The 21,876-nt window shown below is 37.6% G+C and overlaps 1 protein-coding gene across 7 annotated transcripts in view; it reads right to left on the bottom strand.

The window, feature by feature from the left end:
- Positions 1-21,876, bottom strand: part of KIF21A (kinesin family member 21A) — a 91,335-nt gene that overhangs the window by 4,963 nt on the left and 64,496 nt on the right. For 5 of the 7 annotated variants that reach the window (XM_039700508.1, XM_039700510.1, XM_039700509.1 and 2 more), the window contains 10 exons: positions 20,090-20,150; positions 19,822-19,876; positions 18,249-18,457; positions 13,920-14,030; positions 9,933-9,971; positions 7,731-7,867; positions 5,228-5,408; positions 4,724-4,888; positions 3,918-4,035; positions 1,129-1,299 (listed from right to left, as the gene is read on the bottom strand). In XM_039700508.1, the coding sequence (XP_039556442.1) occupies positions 1,129-1,299; positions 3,918-4,035; positions 4,724-4,888; positions 5,228-5,408; positions 7,731-7,867; positions 9,933-9,971; positions 13,920-14,030; positions 18,249-18,457; positions 19,822-19,876; positions 20,090-20,150 (1,247 nt within the window). Of the gene's footprint in view, positions 1-1,128; positions 1,300-3,917; positions 4,036-4,723; positions 4,889-5,227; positions 5,409-7,730; positions 7,868-9,932; positions 9,972-13,253; positions 13,383-13,919; positions 14,031-18,248; positions 18,458-19,821; positions 19,877-20,089; positions 20,151-21,876 lie in introns of all 7 variants that reach the window. The other 2 variants (XM_039700515.1, XM_039700513.1) reach the window with 2 other exon arrangements.

Here is a 21,876-nt window from a genome sequence, read left to right as displayed (position 1 = left end):
GTTTTGGTACAAGCTGCTTAGCACATTTTTCTGGACAGACAAATGTGAGGGCAGATGTCCTAATACAGGCAAGTGGAGATTTTTTGTAATATGCTAAATTTATAATCCTTATTTTAACTGCAAAATCTTCGTAGTACTCTGAAAAGGAACTGGCACTGAACTGGATAATTTTGAATGAAGGTCAAGAAAGTTTATATATTCATAGAATACTAAGTATGGCCATATAGAAATTTTCTTTTTAAAGTAGCTAGTCCATTATTTTCTCATGTCCCAATACTTTAAAACTTCATTTGTTTCCTTGCTATCAGTCTGCATGTTAAATGCATGCTACTCCTTTCCCTAAAAATTACTGCAAAAACATCACTCTCTTCTGGTATTTGTTTTTCTGCCTTCCTGTTCTTGCTCAGTCTCAAGTTAAATAATCACAGCTATACCTCTCAAGAACCTCTCATAAGACCCAGAAGAACAGATCAGCTTATAGCAGGTAGGCAAAAAGCAAAGTTCTTCATGCCAAACAAATTGCAAATTCCCTGGATTTGAGGTCCTTTTATACCCACTCTCTTTTTTTTTTTCCTTTTTACATAAGGAATAACATACAGCAAATGTGTTCTGACACCAAGTGTTATTATGAGTGTGTTGTATAAATAACCTAACACAAGCACTGCATAAGGAGATGATCTAAGGTCTAAGACTGGGTGGAGTGAGATAGGCTGTAAAACCTCCTCACAAGAAAACATTCTGCAGCCTGATCTAAAGTATTGTTTCTCATTAATGAGTTCCCAATCCAAAATTTACTAACTTGTCAAAGACAAGTATGCAATGATTCCAGTCACAGATGAGGCAAATGCTGCTTTTATTCTGAAGCAGAAAAACAACCCCCATGTACTCAGAGCTAAAACAGGATAACCACTTCATCAGAATTTCCTGATGCTACATGCACAGAAGAGAAAAGCAACTGCATGTAACGATCAAGTACGTTATTGATTTCTTAGTCAGTGCTCTATGCCTTCCCTATTAAAAGCACCAGTGTCTATGTGAATAGTCATTGTATGAGCCTGAACATTTATACAGCCTGAAAACAGTTCTACAACGTGACTGTCACAGCAGCTGCATGATTTTTTTCATTACCTGAAGAAGGTCTTTTTGAGACAAATCCCATTTCTTAATTCCATTATCTCTTGATCCACTAAAAAGGTTATCTCCCATAATAGCAAGTGCTTCAATACCATCATAATGAGGAGGTTCAAAATTGTGTGTAGGACTCACGCTTCCAAGAGCCCCTTCAGTCACATCAAACATCTAAAATAAATAATAAAACATGTTATATGAAATTTTCTGCCATCTAACCTGCTTCAAAGTAATGCAGCAAATAACTTTAGGGAAAAAACTTATTACAGTCTTATTACAGGCCACAGTATCATGATGTATATTTGACAGAACCACTATCAGAACCACTCCTTTCTCCTCTTCCACCTCTTGCCTGAAGTGGGAATACTCCAATGACTTCAGAAAAGATTGCTCTGGAAAGAAGTACTACGACTTGAATATCATATATACAGCAGCTTCACAGGAAGGGCCTATATGTACCCTGTGAATGAGTTTGGAAACATAACTCACTCTGGGAGAATTTGCACAGGTAAGTAGCTTCACAAAGAGGCATTCATATATTTTTCTGGACAAGTTGTTTTGGTAAGGGTTGCATACTATTACACACTGATGCTTTTCATGTACTAGACACACCTCTCTCCTTGCCTGTGCTCCAAGAATGGGGTATTAAAACAAACTCTTTAAGAAAGGCTGCTTTAACAATTTAAGCCATAATCAATCCCATCAGGTCTTTGTTGCTAGAGCTGCAGTGTAAGCAATTCTGATTCATTCTGCATTGTAGGGAACCAGAACTCACCCAGTGAGACTGAGCTTAAAGAACAGATGAGCTGTAACTTTTTAAACCACCAGCTCTGTTTCACAAGCAAATGTCAAACTTTATCCTCTATTATTTGCTCTTTATTGGCCTTTTAGAATGAATAAGCTTGACAGTAGAAAAGGGAGAGCTTGGTGTTGTAAAATAATACCTTGCGAGCTAAAGGTATTTTAAAATAAGTTACTGCATTCAATTAACATGCGTTAGTTCCAACTGTAACAAAAAATTCAGTGATAAACCAGAAAAATCAGGTACCTACAGATGACTAATATTACTGACTCAGCAGACAAGACAGTACTTTCCTGTGGCATGACAGTACCTGTCACCAGATCTGGTAGCCCAACAGACATACCCATGCAGAGAACCACAGACTGTTAAGGGGTTAAAATGGACCTTAAAGATTACATAGTCCCAACACCTCTTCCATAGCAGGGACACCTCCCACTGTACCAGGCTGCTCCAGGCCTTACCCAGCCTAGCTTTGAATACTGCCAGCACTGGGGCATCGACAGCCTCATTGGAAAACCTGTTTCAGTGTCTCACCACCTTCACAGTGAGAAATTTAATGTTAATATCATAACCTACATTTCCCCTTTTTCCATCTGTGCCCATCACTCCTTGTTCTGTCACTACAGTTCCTGATGAAGAGTCCCTCCCTGGCTTCCCTGTAAGCCCCCTTCTGATACTGGAAAGTTACGAGGTCTCCAGATAACCTTCTCTATTCCAGGCTGAACGGAAGCATTGAAAATTCATAGATGGCTGCACGTACAGATAATTTATACTATCCAAAGTGGCTTGGCAATTCTGGAGGCATTCACTTTGGAGAACACACAACTCAGAAGCACACAGAAATGGCTGAAATATCCCTGGACATTGTAGTGGTCTACATCAAGAGGCAGGCAGATAGGAGGATTTACATAGCCTGGCCACAGAAAGGAAGGACAAGAGGGACAAATAAACATCTCTGACTGTTGACAGCTTTGTTTTCCAAAAGCCTTCCCACCTCCTTGCTTGTCACAGGAGCTCACAGCATGACAAACTTGCATTACATGATCCCACCCTGTTGTTCCCACTGAAGTCCTTCCCTCATTACCATGCCAAGGTGGCAGCTCATAATTAAACCAATAATCTGAACTGTGCAGAGAAGTAATTCTCAGAGTGTCTGCCCCTGTTCTCTCCATCGCCTAAGAATCCACTGACCTCTAACCCTAGGGACACTGCTGATAGGATTCAAATCCTCAGCCCAAATTGTCCAACTACACATCAACCTCTCAGGCAGTTTTTTGCATCTGGCACAGTGCAACGCCAAGCATCCAAAAATTGTAGAAAAATATGAAAAAAAGAAAGCTGAGCTCAGTGAGAAAGCTCACACAGGTTCTGGATTCTGCTCCACTCCCAGCTGTGTTCATACACTTTTTCCAGTGTGTGAGAAGAACAGAACAGAGGGTATCCCCCTCATAACAAGCTAGGGTTTCTTGCCCATTCTCTCTGGCCTCATGCATCACACATTCTTTGCAGTGCGAGCATCAGTTTATGGATGATCTACAGTTCATTAGGTCTTGTGATTTGGGTGTAGCAGCCTGGGCTAAACCCTACAGTCTCTTATGTGAGGAACACACAGGATGTTTCTGCTGAAACAATTAGGTATGCACACTAAAACAGAGGCACCGACTTAAGATACTTTAGCTAAATGTTACCTAAAAGTAGGTGTTACGAATATTTCTCCAAGACTTTGCACACCTGACATCCAATTTAATGGGGATTAAGAAAAAACTTAACTGAAGACAACCATGCATCCATCTTCCTCAGTGAAACAAAAAAGGCACTGAAGTGGTAAGTATTATGACTGAATATTAATCATGGTCCATGACTGGTGAAATGATTTTCATCTTGGCTATCACATTTGGAATGAGTAGATGTAAGCCACTTCTGCATGTAAGCTTGCATCCCATGCTGATGTACCAAGTTAAAATAAGCAAACACTAGTGGTGTTTACCTTTATATAATGGTCCTTTGAACCAGTGATAACAAGATCTTGTCCATTGGAGATCTGATCGACAGTAAGGCACATAACAGGACCCTGGTGACCAGTTAGCTTTCCTGTAGACTGAAATCTTTAAGGATAAGAGAAGAAATGAGGATTTGTTAATTTTTCAGATATTCAATATAGTCCATAGCACAGTTTCTGACAGAATGGATCATTTTATTTTCGCTATGTCTTCAGTACTCATCCTCTTGTTTACCAATACTCTATTGTTCACATCCATAGATAAATATTAAATCTACGTTAAACACAACAAAACCCCTCTACTTATGCAAAACTGGAATTAAAACATTTTAAAGTAAAGATGAATCAGTCCCCTTATATGCATTTTCTGTATTTTGAATGCACTCTTTGGGAGCAGGTTCTGTTTAGAAAAGTGTAATTATAGTGCAGCTATCATAACCCCATATTATATTTCATTACTTCCATTGGCTTCCATCATCTCATCAACAATTACTAGTCAGGATTCCCATCTTCACCTTACAAAAGTGTGTTTTGTAGTGCCTGTCAAACAAAACCTTGTGTTTTTCCAGTCATTTTACTGAAATGATTCACCACAATCTTAACACATGAGAAAATAGTTCTCTCAGTAACCACCACAGATGAGTTAGCTGATCTGTAACTGATACCATATTTTGCCCAGGTATGGACACTACAATATAGAAGGAACACTTCATTGACTGTTTCATGTGCACAACTTTGCTGCCTATGCACGTGTAACCACCTAAAGATCATTCTCTTTGGCTGGTGTTCAGTACCTTTTCAGGTCCCACATCCTCACTGAGTTTCCAGCAGCTGCATAGAGGAATGTGCCAGTTGGATTTAGTGCAATTTGATTGATCTGGTTCTCTCCAGCTGGGATAGCAACTGTTCTGTTAGTACTTCCTGAACACACATCAGCAGGCATAGCTTGGCCTGAAGACCTGAGTACAAAGAAGGATAAAAAGGAAAAAAAAAAAAAAGAAAAAACCCAAATTCTACAGTTAGTTTGCCATACTTTGTATACCTCTAAAAACAAACCTATTTCACTGAGCAAAAAAGGCTATAAGCCAATTATGAATACCAAACATCTGATAAAACTCTATATGCAAATTTTTTTGTGTTCCCATTACTGGTGCCCCATACTGACTTAGCCTGAACATGTAAAGAAACATTCCCAACAGTGTATTTATACTACACTGTACTGCAATACTGAATTAATTATAATAAAATGTATCTAAGACTCATTTGAATGTTTGGCATCTGAGGTTAAGGACACTCACGTCAATGTCCGAATGCACTTGGCAGAATCTCTGATGTCCCACACCTTGATATAGGAGGTTGAAACTGTGAAGACCAGGCTTGTGTAGTTGCAATATTTAATAGAAACCACATTATTTGGATGACCCCCTAAAGACATAATCTCTTGTCCAGTCACCAGATTCCAGACTTTGCAGGTACGATCTAAACAAAGACAGACAAAAAGGGGAAAAATATTAACAATAATAAAAAAAACCTTGAAAAATCTCATGCTTTTCCTAAACTCAGTTAATTAAAAAAAAAGTACACACATTCATTTGCACTCATACATTTTCCTCCATTTCTGTAGACACCGCAGAAAAACAGCTAAATTAGGTAGTTCTATAAAAATACACATAGGCATCCATCATTATCAAAACTAAGCAAGATTAATAATTAAATGTGCTTTCAAGATCTGCATATTAGTTCTTGAAGCCTTTTATCAGGATAAAAATCTCAAGGGAAGTGATAATGCAGACAATTTAGAGGCTGAAAAGTATGGATGGTGATAGATAAGAGAAGAATAGAATTTTTAATTCAAGAATTCATTATAATTAATTATTATTTATTATTATTCATTATGGCCGTGTTCTGACTGCCACAACAAAACTGCAAAGGTGAGAAGGGACCCAAACTCTTCAGTGTTTTGGGGGCCTCTGAAAATCCCAGCAGGGAGTGCTTTAGTCACTGTTTTGATTCCATAGCAGAGGGATTTAAATGCTGCAACCTTTTATGTGTTAAAATCCCAAATGCACAGAAGCTTTCACAAAATCTGCAAGACTATGGGCAAGAACAGGAAACTCTCCTTGCTGCACCATGTCTGTATCACTTCATGTATTTTAGTTATACATTTACACTGAAGTAAGTACAGAAAGGATGAAAAGTAAGCTTCATGTATAGACTCTAGTTATGATAGCATGAAGGTAAGTACACCAAGACCTGTCTGCCACTTTTAAACACCAACTACCAAGATCAAAGATCTGCAATGCACGTGAGAGCTTACTGGCATTTCTGAATTTGTCTGCAAGTACTATCTGATGTCAGTGAGCTGAGACTTTCTGCTTCAGCAACAATTTCCAAAAGATTTTACTTTATTTAATTAAACAACTGTCTGCACTCTTGAGTAAAAGCGTACTTGGTAAACTCTCCTCAAAAAATATATACAGGAAAAAATTCTCCCATAAGTTTGAGAAGCTAGGATAGGACTTCAAAAAGGTAAATATTTGCAACATCTGCAAACATCCATTAAAAAAACCAAAACAAAACAAACTACCAAACCTTCAGAGTACAAATCTAGATGTAAAACAAAATTTTAAAACATGCCCTTTTTTCCCCCCACATAGCCACTAAATTTAAAATCCCAACAGAAATTAACTAAGTATTATTTATGAAATCTAAATCAATATCCTTTTTTGCAACTGTATGTGCTTGTACAAATGTCAAAAAATAGGCTTAAAACCTGCAAGATCAGAAGTTTGCCAACTCACTGAAAGTGTGTGATTTGGAATTTTTAACAGCCAGCTAGTAGAAAAGCCACAAAAACCATAACTGAATATTAGCAGTGGAAGATCTCCATCTGATGGGGTTGTCAACTATGCTAATACTGGGATAAAAGGGATGTCCTGAAATGTCAAGGTTTATTCATTATATGATCTAGTGAAAAGGAGAGTCTCCCTCTCAACAGGTGTTAACTTCTTCCCAGCCACTCTAATTCCTGTTAGTTTTGATACTTTCAGAAAAAAAAGAGTCTGCCATAGTTTCAGCTGCACAACTAAGAATATAACCAGTCCTTTATACTAAAATAGGTGTTTGTGAAAATAAACCATTGAGCTCTGGTGGCCTCTGGTGGTATCTTCAAGCCAAACTGAGCAAGGACACTGGAAATTCACTACAGACAGGAGGAAAATGCTTTCTTCAAAACACTGCTTCTATCAGTTTGAGAAGTTTATAGAGTGACTGCACCATCCAGTAAGGAACTTAGAGACTACTAAAATTCCAGGCCCTCCCACAACTGCCATACAGTTCTTATAACAAGGAAGGACAGGCAACGAGATGCACAGAGGAAGCAGAAGACACCGTCAGATGAAGAAGATAGCTCAAAGAACCAACTATGGCATGAAGGGTGTTCAAACCCTGTGCAGAAGAGAAGTATGTGCCAATTCCCACCCTCACCCTTACCCTGAAGCTATTTGCGTTGCCTATCATGTGTATACATGCTACCATGACTACTTCCATCATATCACTCAACAAATGTTCATGTTACTGCTTTTTGTGTTTTTCCATTACAAATAAGCAGCCAAATACTACACATTGGAGTTAAAAACCTGTAGATAACTACTGTAAATCCCTCTTCAGCTTATGTTGAGAAACAGACCTTAGAATTTTCCACTGTGTTTACAGCACTAAGCACAAATTCAGAATTTCACAACGCCCCAAGTTGTCAAAGCAGCCTCTGTAGGCAGCAGAGGTGAACAGAGCTTGCCCAACCTTTAGATCCAGTGAAGAGAAGATCATCTGTTGCATCAACACAAAGCACAGCCTTGGTATGTCCCTCAGCTGTATAGATGCACTGAAGAGGGGATGATCGGATGCCTTTGGAAGCAGGAAATGGGTTAATTATCCCCCTAAAGAAAAAAAAACAAATGTGAGTTGGGCATAGTAACAGACATAGATAAAGCCAATTTACTTGCATGTAGGCAAAAAAAATTTACCTAGTGTTCCTAGTTCATAAACTATGTAAGTAGTTTTACTATTTAGCCTCAACACATGTAAACTCTGGACTATCAGTTAAAGGAAATCACATACAAAAACAAACAAATGAAAAGACAACAAGATGCTAAATGCTGGGTACATGGAAAAGTCTGCATAATGCTGAACAAACCAGGACACTTAAAGCTCCTGTAAGCCCAAGATCAACCATCTAAACAGCACAATCTGAAAAATGGAGCAATGCCAATGCACTGCCAATTCCAAACTCGGCATGCATTTCACATCATCTGCATTCTAAGGGCAGACACAGAGAACTTCTATTAACTTCTGTGCCTGAAGAAGGTTCCCACTGCACCCTGTACCCAATAACACGCTCATGCTCAAACGGCCAAAAGGGAGGATGATTGGAATGCTGACACCCCAGAGGAATCTTCCTGGGCACTTTCGGCTAATTCTGTGGTGATGCCAAAGACTTAACTTGCCTGAAATAAACACCTCACAATTCTTTACCAGACAAAAACTACTAGCAGTCTAAAGTCCCATGCATACAATTGCACGCACACAGACCCCTTTATTTCTGTGAAGTGTAGAAAAGCCTCAAGGTAATGCCCAAAACATGCAACACAGCTGTGACCTGGCCAGCTTGCAGTTAAGACTCACTGTCATGCTCTTTTGGGAATCACACACATAACTGAGGAAAAGGAACTAACCATAGGCCTATCTCATCAAAACAAAACAAAGTAAGTATCAGATGCTTTAGGAAAATGTAAAAAATTCATAATATTGTCCAGAAGTTTGCTATAGTAAAGAAAAAGTCCTTCATGATGCAAATCTCATCAAAACAAAACAAAGTAAGTATCAGATGCTTTAGGAAAATGTAAAAAATTCATAATGTCCAGAAGTTTGCTATAGAAAAGAAAAAGTCCTTCATGATGCATGGTAACTTTGTGACAACTGGTTAGTTTATCTAGTACATTAAAATTATGATTTTAAATATTTTTATAGTTCAGGACATCTTCACTCACATAATTCATTACTCCTTAGCAATCCTTCGATAGATTTTACTAGTATTAATAGTGTCTTAAATTGTGTAACATTATCTTGCTCATTTTGGAAAGGCTTCCACCTTTCATCTGCACCATTTTATGTTTTCAAGAAAACAGGAACAATTTGATTTTTAATTAATTTAGGTCTCCCATGATTTTGTTTTCTAGCATCATTCTAAACTAACATGATTTTCTCTGTAGTATTCCCTAGTGGACCATGCTGCCTCTGATCTGAGTTATTCTTCCTGTTGTTCTCACCCACTCACTTCCATGACAAGCCATGTGGAACACATGTCCTGGAGCTATTTATCTACCTGTGTGCAGTGTTCTAAAATCTAAGACAAAAAACCACTACAACTGCTACAAGGACCAGCCAAAGTCACCATTATATTATTAGCAGTTCTTTGACTGCCCTTCTCTAGATAAGCTAATTTTTCATTGAGTACCAAAATCCTAACCCACAGGGACACAAGTGGCAACATTTCTTTCATCTCTTAAGCTACCGCGCATTCTCTCAGAAAGATGTAATAAAAAACTACTCATTTTTATTTACACTAGGATTTCATTTTTAGTGATCAAAGCATAGAAGGGAAAAAGGAAAAACAAAAATAAGAAGTAAATAAAACACAAGAAAATGTCTGCTCCTATTTTTTTTTGTGAGAAAACAAAGAGAGAAACAGTGTGTCTAAGGAAATGTTTACACCATACTTCAGTTATAATTAAAACACCTGACATGCTCAACAATGATAAAAGAATACCCTATAAAAGGAGAGGGGGAGACATGCTTGACCAAAATCTCAGATATTTCATCTTCCGGCAAAAGCAAGAGAAACAATGCACAGGTATCAGGAAAAATCATGCAGCAAAATGAAATGTCTTAAGAACTGGAATAACTTTGGTGAGAGATGCCAAGGAAACAGAAAAGAGAGAGTACCTTTGTACCTCCGACAGAGAGGAATCACTTTCATCAGACCTACAATCAACAGTGGTGGAATTGTGAGGAGAAAGAATATAGGTATCAGCAAAGGAACGCCTCCACATGAGAACACACAACAGCATGGCCAACTCAGAAAAGCAATGCAAATCCACCTACATTATGCAGCATTGCTCAAGGTATATCTCAAACCCATGATGATACAGGGGGTGGGGGGGAAAGAATAATTATCTTAAAATATCACTCTCAGCAATAAGTTACAGTAGACTGCTTCAGCTCCAGAAGATGAGTAACAGCAGCTGTGCCATTTCTTATTTCCCCAACATTTTCTTAGAGAAGTAAAGGCAAAAAATTTAAAGGAGAAGATAGATGCACAAGTTAACCTCCATAAGATAGTGCTTGTTGAGAATATCAAAAGAAAAAAATTACTCTGAACATCAATGCCCGCTAAGTGTAGAAGAGACATGCAAAATATTAGTCATAGAGATATAAATGTTAAATATGATAACTCACTCAAATACAGTCATTTGCAAGCCATGCTAAGTTCAAAATCCTTCACCTCTCATTTTGAAAAATTTTTAAAAATAAAAACCAAGAAAACATACAAGACAATATTTTCCCAAGACATAATGATTTTCAGTACATCTTAAGATGTCCTTCATTTTCAACTCAAGCAGATTCAGCAGTTTCTATTTGACTTCAAAGTCAGTTCAGCGAAAATGAAAAGGGTTTGGTGGGAGTTAGCAATAAGAACACTAAGATATAGAAGTCATAAGCACAGTTACTGAAAGCCTTGCAAGCCTTGGTATGTGGTGGCTGTAAATCTCTGAAAAAAAATATTTTATTCAAAAAAATAGTGTAAACAGACAAAAGCAAATTTTTATCTTGCTAGAGTTACAAATAAAGGTTTATTTTAAATCTGAATTGCAGTTCATAAGCACTGCATGGTATTTGTATCAGTACTGAAACCTGTAATAAAGATTCTAGTAAGTCCACTGCCATTTGGAGTAGAGTAATGTTCCTAAACAGATGCCTAATGTGAGAAAAAAACTGTTCTACTTCTTCTAAACAAGATATGAATATCATCTACTCCTGCAGATCACCTCCTAAAGTCAGTCTGTTCAATAATTTGGATAATCTCTAAACAACTGTGTTCTAGCCATCTCCATGTCCCATCCTCTGAGGTGCTGTTGTGAGAGCACTCTGAGCAACACTGGAGCAACTGAGTAACTGTCAAAAGCTCTATTTCCTAAATTATCATCTAAAATCTATTTTTGAGTGTAAACACACACACAAATACACAAACATCTAAGAATTCTACTATTTTCTATTTTGGGTTTAAAACTACAAATATAGACATAGCCTAGAAAACAGGAAACAAGGTTCAGCAGGAAATTTCTCTTCTCAAATTTTTACAGTGGTTCCATGGTAGTTTAAAATATTTCCTTTGAAAACTACATAATAACATGAGAAATATCTCCTCCTGTCTTGCAGAAGGGCAAAATTTCTACCAGACACTACACTGAAAACTTGAGCACACTTTGCATTTCCCTGGTTGGGGGCTGAGGCTTCCCTTTGTGACTTACTTATCCTGCTGAACTGATGTGTTTCCCTGAGAAACAGTAAGACGACTAAAAACATTCATTTCATTACGGGGCCGGCTTGGTGGGGAAGTAGGAGGTGACAGACTAGCCTCTGGGGCTCCAGAATCTGAGCTACAAAAAAAAAAGAACATCTTCTTAAACAGGTTATGAATGGTTAGAAACGTTAAATGCAACATGCCTCAAACGTTAGATGCTCTTTTCTTAAGCAAATAATTAAGATTGTAATACTAGCTACAGATATTTCTCAGAGAAGGCAAAAAAGCTTAAGGCTGCAGAGTGCAAGATGGCACAATGTTCAAAGATTAAGTGGTAAAAGTGAAAGCTACAGGCAGAAAATACACATGTAAAACAAAGAAAATCTTATAAAATTGAAGGCTCTCAGAGATATTGATGACTTTGATTAAAAAAAAAAGTAATTTGCAAATGCTCCAAAGGACATTTTCTCAGGGCTCTGCCCCTGAGTTATTTTGTACAGAAAAATAACCTGGAAAAAGGCCCAAACAACCACACATAAGCTGAGCAATGAATATCAACACTGACAACCATACAAACATTCCTGGAAGAAAAGAAATAAAAATACAGACTTATTTTTCAAGAAAATTCAAAGTTCAAATTATGTCAGAGGAAATACATTTTAAATAAACTTACAGTTTTTGTTCTTTTGTCTTTGATTTTTCCATTGTTTTCTCATAGGTTTTTCTCTTTGCTAAAGGTGAAGGCTCAGGTATTTTCTTCTCTGGAAGAGATGGCTGTCTCGAACTAAAACAAGAGCAATCATTATCTCACTCTTAAGGCCCTTCACAGAACATTACCTATCATTCTGTCAGAGTGATTTCAAACTTTAGAACATACTTAATCTATTATTATCTCTCTTGAATTTAAGGATTATAAACTTGTTCTCACACTTGAATATAAAAATATACCAAGTTATTAATGTTCAAAGGTGACCAACATACAGTGTCAGATACTGAATAGTTAAAAGAGATTTACTAAATCAATAATAAGAGAGACTCACTAAAAGAAATAAAGGGGAGTATGCATCCAAATTAAGATCATGGAAGTTCTTAGATTTCAGATTCCAAATTTGCATATACAATAAATCATTTACAGACATGAAGAACACATGATTCTTATACACAAATGAAACTTTGCAGTAACATATTCACGTTAATTAGGAAGTGAGAAGAAGTACATCCCATTGACAAGCTGACTATTATAACATGGCTTCTCTTTGTTCCCCACTTCCCTTCTCCCTTGCTTTCCATCCTTCATTTTTCTCTCCAGTTCTTCTTGCTCTGAAAAAATTCCAATTCACAGTCACTGTGGTCTTTCTCCCAACCTTTTATTCCCCATTAAAATTAGCAATATCAAGAGGACCGTATTAAAGCTGACACCCAAATGTTCTCATTTCACCATAGTCAGACAAAAGAAAAAATTAAGGAATCTGAATGGTCTCCATTCTTCTGAACTTCCATTTCTCACTAGTTGAGCAATCACAAAAACAAAATTTGTTTGTTGTTTTTTTTTTTCCCCTATTTCTTTGTATTTACAAGGATTTTTTTCTATGAATATGAAACACTCATTAAAAGCAAGAAAGCAGATTCTGGAAGTGTTTTTGCTCCATGCAACGCTATTAATCAGCCAGACACTACACTGAAAACTTGAGCACACTTTGCATTTCCCTGGTTGGGGGCTGAGGCTTCCCTTTGTGACTTACTTATCCTGCTGAACTGATGTGTTTCCCTGAGAAACAGTAAGACGACTAAAAACATTCATTTCATTACGGGGCCGGCTTGGTGGGGAAGTAGGAGGTGACAGACTAGCCTCTGGGGCTCCAGAATCTGAGCTACAAAAAAAAAAGAACATCTTCTTAAACAGGTTATGAATGGTTAGAAACGTTAAATGCAACATGCCTCAAACGTTAGATGCTCTTTTCTTAAGCAAATAATTAAGATTGTAATACTAGCTACAGATATTTCTCAGAGAAGGCAAAAAAGCTTAAGGCTGCAGAGTGCAAGATGGCACAATGTTCAAAGATTAAGTGGTAAAAGTGAAAGCTACAGGCAGAAAATACACATGTAAAACAAAGAAAATCTTATAAAATTGAAGGCTCTCAGAGATATTGATGACTTTGATTAAAAAAAAAAGTAATTTGCAAATGCTCCAAAGGACATTTTCTCAGGGCTCTGCCCCTGAGTTATTTTGTACAGAAAAATAACCTGGAAAAAGGCCCAAACAACCACACATAAGCTGAGCAATGAATATCAACACTGACAACCATACAAACATTCCTGGAAGAAAAGAAATAAAAATACAGACTTATTTTTCAAGAAAATTCAAAGTTCAAATTATGTCAGAGGAAATACATTTTAAATAAACTTACAGTTTTTGTTCTTTTGTCTTTGATTTTTCCATTGTTTTCTCATAGGTTTTTCTCTTTGCTAAAGGTGAAGGCTCAGGTATTTTCTTCTCTGGAAGAGATGGCTGTCTCGAACTAAAACAAGAGCAATCATTATCTCACTCTTAAGGCCCTTCACAGAACATTACCTATCATTCTGTCAGAGTGATTTCAAACTTTAGAACATACTTAATCTATTATTATCTCTCTTGAATTTAAGGATTATAAACTTGTTCTCACACTTGAATATAAAAATATACCAAGTTATTAATGTTCAAAGGTGACCAACATACAGTGTCAGATACTGAATAGTTAAAAGAGATTTACTAAATCAATAATAAGAGAGACTCACTAAAAGAAATAAAGGGGAGTATGCATCCTAATTAAGATCATGGAAGTTCTTAGATTTCAGATTCCAAATTTGCATATACAATAAATCATTTACAGACATGAAGAACACATGATTCTTATACACAAATGAAACTTTGCAGTAACATATTCACGTTAATTAGGAAGTGAGAAGAAGTACATCCCATTGACAAGCTGACTATTATAACATGGCTTCTCTTTGTTCCCCACTTCCCTTCTCCCTTGCTTTCCATCCTTCATTTGTCTCTCCAGTTCTTCTTGCTCTGAAAAAATTCCAATTCACAGTCACTGTGGTCTTTCTCCCAACCTTTTATTCCCCATTAAAATTAGCAATATCAAGAGGACCGTATTAAAGCTGACACCCAAATGTTCTCATTTCACCACAGTCAGACAAAAGAAAAAATTAAGGAATCTGAATGGTCTCCATTCTTCTGAACTTCCATTTCTCACTAGTTGAGCAATCACAAAACCAAAATTTGTTTGGTTTTTTTTTTTCCCTATTTCTTTGTATTTACAAGGATTTTTTTCTATGAATATGAAACACTCATTAAAAGCAAGAAAGCAGATTCTGGAAGTGTTTTTGCTCCATGCAACGCCATTAATCAGATGAAGCTCATCTGGCAGGCCACCTGCCTGACATGGTTACAGCCATCACTCTCAGAGCTCTACAGATTCTGAATATGCATAGCTCCAACTTCTCAACATGTTTCCCTTAAGAGGAAGTCTGTGCTATATAAAATCCACCTGGAGACTGGAATGCAGAATAACATGATTTAACATGGACAACACAACCACAAACAGCTACTTGACTCAAGTCGATGAGATGGTCTCAAGTGATCACAAACCCTCACTGGAATGCGAGGGACCTGTTGGACCTAGTGCCAAGAATTGCATGTCAACCCTAGAGCTGCCCAGGTTCTTCAAGAGACAGGAAAAGCAGGACAAGCAATCACCTGCCTGGTTTTGCACAGAAGCCTAGAAGTTAAGTCATAAAAACAGGGGAGAAAGTGGGTCCAATTTCCTCAAGGCCATTTCTATGTAGGGCTCCCTTACCTCTAGGCATACTGTGCAAAGGACACCAAAAAAGGTGGAACAGGACAGACTCCCTTCCCTCTCTCTATGCTGGACCAGTATGCATTGAGGAATGTAAAAATCCTGATGTCACAAGGCAAATTCTGTGAATCAGGCTGACAGGTTTTCCAGCAGGCTATAGTGTCTACTGCCAGGGGTGTTTATATGTCTACTGAGCAGCTGCTCAATTAAATAAAGCAAACAAGAAACTGGAACCCAAGCTCCTGTGCCTCATCCTGGCATCCTGCAGACTCAGACACAGGGGCAACTTTCACTTGCTTACTCTCTACCTGCCCTTGAGTCTTCCATCAGTGGAACATCCCTCAGAAGAAGGTGTAAATAGCACCATCATTTTCTGAATTCCTTTTGAAAGCCTGGGAATGCAGCTATTATAAAAATACACCTATCTTGCTGGAATGAACTTCCTAAGCACAGGTGTAAAAACCAGGTGCATGATGGCAATGACCTAACAGAAGAGGAACAGGACACATGCCTACTTCCAGGTTTCCAGAGCCCTTTTACATTTGCCAGGACATCAGACATCTGAACAGAGCTGACACAAGTCCTACAGAAGACAACTATGCTCTGAAAAAGCTGCTGTAGATGAGTTGAGTATATCAAAGGACAAGAGCACTAACCAACTTTGTAAACAGAATTCCAGTTAAATTAACTGTTGGCCATGTGTATTTAGGTGCCTCCTTAAGTAACAGAATCACGCAATGGTCTGGATTGCAAGGGACTTACAGATCACATAGCTCCAACCCCCTTCTCTTAGGCAGGAACACATTCCACAAGACCAGGCTGCTCTAAGCACCATCCAACCTGGCCTTGAACACTTCCGCATCCACAGCTCCTCTTGGTTCCAGGAATGGAGCATCCACAGCTCCTCTTGATAACCTGCTCCAGTGTTTGACTCTCACAGAAAAGAATTTTTTCCAATATCTCATGTGCACCTACCATCTTTCAGTTTGAAGCCATTACCCATTATCCTATCAACACAAGCCCTTGTAACAAAATCCCTCTCCAAGGACAATGGAATCACCACAGACCTTAGAAAACTGAGGGGGTTCCAGAGTGGAGCAGTTTGTACATATGCAGACACCTAAATTTGCACCTAAATATATAATTAATTTATGTCTCTTTGAGAATCCATATTTTGGATTACTGTTACAGCCTCTACATTCCTGAATGTCGCTTAAGTAAGTGGCACAAGGGAGAAAACATTTATTGCAGGTAAGGTCAAAATCTCCTCCTGAATAATATATTTTAATTACAAGAGATATGCTGGCACCACAGGCCTGTAAGGGAAGGCCAAATGGCTCATAAAGAAAAGTTTTCTTCAACTATAACCAGATAAACCAACAAGAGTTCTGCTTTTGAAAAAACTTATACACTTGCAGTAAGAAAGTCACTGCAAATTGATTGTGGGAATTTTTGATCACTTATCTACTGAAACATGATTAATAACAATTCAATATGTGAGGCCTACTGCTGACAGAATTGATTTTTGACAGTATGTAACTCTGAAATGCTTGCAGAACATGGTTTTGGGAAAATCCTGGTTTGCCTTTTTGCCAGCTCACTTTCACAAATGGATACATTCTAGAAGATGGAGTGAGGCAAAAGATGGTATTACCTGAGTCTTGGATGTCAGGTCATACATAACACTTGATGTTTTAGATCTTGAAGCTTCAAAAGTCTCTACTCATCTCACGCTAACTGCTGAAACAAGTGGGTTTTCTCCACCTATGCTCACCCTCAAGAGCATTCTTTCCAAGCAGATTCTATTTGCACTGAAGCCATCAGCATGGGTTAATAATTGCTGTCAGCAGTGTTTTACTGTTCACGATTGCCACCTCAAGCACATGCCAGAAATACATAGTAAAAAATACAAATTGCAAATGTACATTAGGTAGAGACTGCTGTAAAAATATTATGCAAATAGGACAGATGAATATTAAAAGATGCATAACTCCAGAACCTGTAATGTGAAGATAGCTACGGGACACTGATTTCCATATCACTGAATGGGGGAAGTGCATTGAATTTACACATGAGCTTGTGCAATACAGGAGCTAGTAGCTAAAAAGCCAAGAAAAGGGTCTTTAGCTGTGAATGGCCAATAACCAGCAGTGATATTGGTACATATAAAATGAACAGCAAGAGCAAGTGAAAATAAAAAAAGAGTGTGCGTGAGAGACATCTGCTGGTCCCAAAGTAAAAAGACAAAATTATTTTTAGTTCTGTTTAGAATCAAGAGATAGAACAGTTAGTAAAACTGTTCTGCAGGTAAATGCAACCTGCAAACAGAAAGGATTTTTGAGGATTCATAATATCTAACATTTTCCTTACAACTTTTTACTTGAATACCCTGTGCAACAATAGACTTCTTTATTTTATGCATGGTCCATACATGACAATTCTCAGAAATTTTTTTCCTAGTAATTAGGACCATACACAAATAGCATGATAAAGTTTTTGGGTTGTGTTTTGTTGTTTTGGTTTTTTTTCCAAATCTCTCTGCTCTTCTAATCAGATTCTCACTACCTCCCTAGAATGTGCATTTCCCATAGCACTAATACAGCAAACTATTCAAGGTATTAGAGGGGTTTTCCCCTCTACATAGAACATGGTTACAATAACAAAGCAGCTTAACAGAACTTACATCTTCAATAAGAACCACAGTACTTACAAGACTGCATTTACACTTTCTAGAGTGGTGATGGTAGAAAGGAAAGAGCTTTGTCAGTATTATTTAGTAAGCTTCCAAGTATATCAACCTCGTTTGTAAAGTTAAAATAATAGATTACAAGTAATTGGCAACATGCATTTTATAAAAGCAAAGGATAATTAGTACAGCATGGCCAAACTTACATGCTGCCTATCTTAGAAGGTAAGCCAGATGGTGGGGGTATAAACTCTCTGTCCCTATCAAGTGTGTCAGCAGCCACGCCACCCTCCTGGGTTTCTGCAGCTGCCGCGGCAGCGCCGGCCAAGGCAGAGTCGGCAGCGCTGCTGTCGGAGCCCGGGTCGCTGCTGGCCGCGTACAGCAGCTCCATCTGCGTGGTGGTCCTGCGGCGGGCCTGCAGACACAAAAACCAAACTGCCACTTCAGCCTGCAAAGGTGTGTGTCAAGAGTCCTACACTCAGCTTATCACTAGCTGGCAATTAGCATCCCCCTCAAACACTTGGCAATTGCCCTTGGAAACTACATCAAGAAGCTCTCTCTGCTTTTGGACAATGATTTCAGAGGAGGTAATTCAAATTCAATGGCATGAAACACTGATTTGACAACTTGTTTCCAAGGATATCCTTTCAACCAGCTGCCTGCCAATACTACATGAGTACCATTTTACTCACCTACAGTTTATCCAAATGAAATGTTATAAAGCAGAGAGGAATAAAGCAAAGTGTCAATTTAAATAGCTACAATTATGACTTCTAACATCAATGCTTCTTCTCATATACAAGCTCTGCTTCCTTAAGTCACTTCAAAAGTCCACATGAATTAAAATTCATTCAGCATTTCAACAATTTGAAAACAACAGAAAAACTCACAAAGAAGCTAAGCTTTGTGCAACATAGTAATTTGTAAAAAATGCTTCATAGGTGTTAGGTGTGATTTTACAGTGAAATGAAGATCTATTCCTCAGGGAAAGACTGACCAATAGGGAAGACAAAGAGCCAGTCTGAATAGAGCTATTACAAAAATGATATGTTTATTTCATTGCATTTTCAGACCAAACTCATTTAAAGAGCCCAACAAGCTGCACACCAAGGAATGTTACCAAATAATTCAACAACCAACACAGATGGTTTCTTCCAAAGCCAATTGCATTTGGAAAAGTGGAGGCTAAGCTTCTATTTACTTTGCAAACTTGGCTTATGCTCCTGTGAGCACAGAAGCAAAACTGCCATCAGTGCACATTTCCAGTTCCCACTGCCATTAATATTAAACTGTAGTCAGCTTAGATATAGTCCTCCATTGTCAACTGTAATTAAGATCCTGGAGGTCAAACTTTTGTTTCATAAACTTCAAGAATTCTGTGACAAATTGCAAACCATAAGCATGTTCACAGTTCCCACTGGCAACAGCATTGAACTGTAGCCTAACTAATACTAATCTGCAAAACTACACCAGTTTGGAGAGTAAATAACGGGAAGAACATCTCTTTCTGGAATTCTAATAACTCAAACCCAAAATACTGAAGAAGTTGCTTTTATCATTGCTTTTTAGAGAGGAGTGTCACACAAAGTCATATTGCACACAAATCATATGTAAAGGACATCAGTTCTCCTTTTGCACGTCTTCATTCATTGCAGTGTCTTGGGCAAAGCAAGAGCTTTTTTTTAATGATACCATTAGATATCATTAAATTATGAATTATCACAGAATCACTTAAAAGACATGTATAAGAATTATCATCATTGTCACTGTAAATCCTACCTTGCTTTTGGGCTTGACTTCACCACAAAGCTTCAAGAGATCTGAAGATAATGAACTAAAATAAAAATTGCATCACAGTTAAAAAGTCATACTTGTTGCAGGTTTGCAGATGTGTATTTTTATTTTATTCTTCTTTCTACTGAAATTGTGGGCAAAGTATAATGAAACAATGTTAGAGATACTTTCTAAAGGATACATGATTCTGCATTACAAAAGGAGGAAATTACAGTATTTTTTCTAGAACCAGTAGTAACAAAGATTTCCTCACCTTCCTTCTGTTCCAGGACTATGCAGTGGGGCATCCTCATCAGTACTATCTTCCAAATTTTCTAGAAAATTTCCAGAAGAATAACATTAGTCTGTCCCTCTACAACAGGATGTGAAAGCTTTAAGTGCTATACACAAAGCAACTCAGACAATGTTGAATGTAGATGAACAGAGTAGAAAAGATAGGGATTTTCAAAATATCTTGACTATTTTCTATCCAGGCCCCACTGAATTTTCCTGACACCTAAAGTAATTATTTTTATACAATCTAAATACATCATATATCTAGGCATACTGTGGCAAATGTGGTCCTCTGTCTACTGTACCAGAGGAAGAGATGATAGAAAAACAGAAATTCTAGAAGGAAATCTGAAATAAAGCAAAGAAAATTATCTGCAAGACATGGAAGATACAGGATGTAAATCAATGGACAGTAAGAATGTCTCTTTCTCCTCTTTTTTTTTCATCATCTGGCTCCAAGACAGAATTGGCCTGGCTATAATGAAAAAGAAAATTATATTTTTAACTAGCTAGTGAGCTGAGGCTCAGCGTCCTCTGATACAGAATGCCACCAAGCATTTGAGCTGACAAGAAGCAAGCACTTTATTAGTATATAAGGATTCATTTCAAAAGAGGATGGATGCTACCACTTTAATACTTTAAAACAGCTTCCCAAAAAGAGATTAATTTCTAAAGAAAATTATATTTTTAGCTAGCTAGTGAGCTGAGGCTCAGCGTCCTCTGATACAGAATGCCACCAAGCATTTGAGCTGACAAGAAGCAAGCACTTTATTAGTATATAAGGATTCATTTCAAAAGAGGATGATGCTACCACCTAATACTTTAGAGATTAATTTCTGAAGGAAGCTGCTCAGTAGAAATGTTCCTGAAGCAAAAATGGGTACACAAACCTGTCCACAGAAGACAAAACCAGCATGCATGCCACACACTAATACTGTCAAACATCCAAGTAACATGTCTGCATGCAAATGGTGCAAAACATTAAGCTGAGACAACGAGTCAAGGGCACATGTACCATCAGTTCCAAACTGATGGGAAAACAAATCCCCTGTAATTGCATGTTATTCTAATAATACACTTTAGGCATAGATCAAGGACATAGGTAACACATTTTTGCAAGCAAAGTCCCTTATTTTTGAACATACTCATGAAATATTAAGGATTAAATAACCTTGTAATGACATTCCATTACACCTCCTCTTTACTAGAAAAGACACTGAGTTTCTTTACTTGATTTCTGCAAAAAGCAGACACCATTTGCAATGCATAGAACAAATATATTTGTAACCCATATTAAAACAGGTTTCTCCATGTGTATGTTTTAAGTGCATGCTTTTGGAGAAAGGGAGCAAAGATATGCAGCTGAATTTTGAGAAGGAATAGAAAAAAGAGAAGGAAAACACTGCCTTCTGTGTCTGCTGCATCTAAATATGTTCCTTGAAAAAGTTAAAACCATCAGTGTAGAAGCAACACTAATAATGCACTTGAGAATTACCACACTGCTGAATTAATCTTAACAATGTAATCTTAATTATCAGAAATACAACAATATTCTAAAGAAAGGAGGGTCACAGGAATAGCACTCTGAATTTTCAGGTTTCTTTCTGTTCCATCATGGATTTGAAGCCAGATCAAAACCTTTCAACACTTATTATTATTAGTCATTAGTGTTGTTATTGTTGCTATTATTATTATATGCCTTTTGCAAAAGTGGGGATTTAGAGTACTGCTCCTTTCAGTAAGACAAAAGCAGCATCCCTAAAATAA

The sequence above is a fragment of the Passer montanus genome, unplaced genomic scaffold (assembly GCF_014805655.1).
Source record: "Passer montanus isolate IOZ18808 unplaced genomic scaffold, ASM1480565v1 scaffold141, whole genome shotgun sequence".
Lineage (NCBI taxonomy): Eukaryota > Metazoa > Chordata > Aves > Passeriformes > Passeridae > Passer > Passer montanus.
Note: the sequence above shows the minus strand (reverse complement) of the source record. Positions and strands in the feature narration are given on the sequence as shown.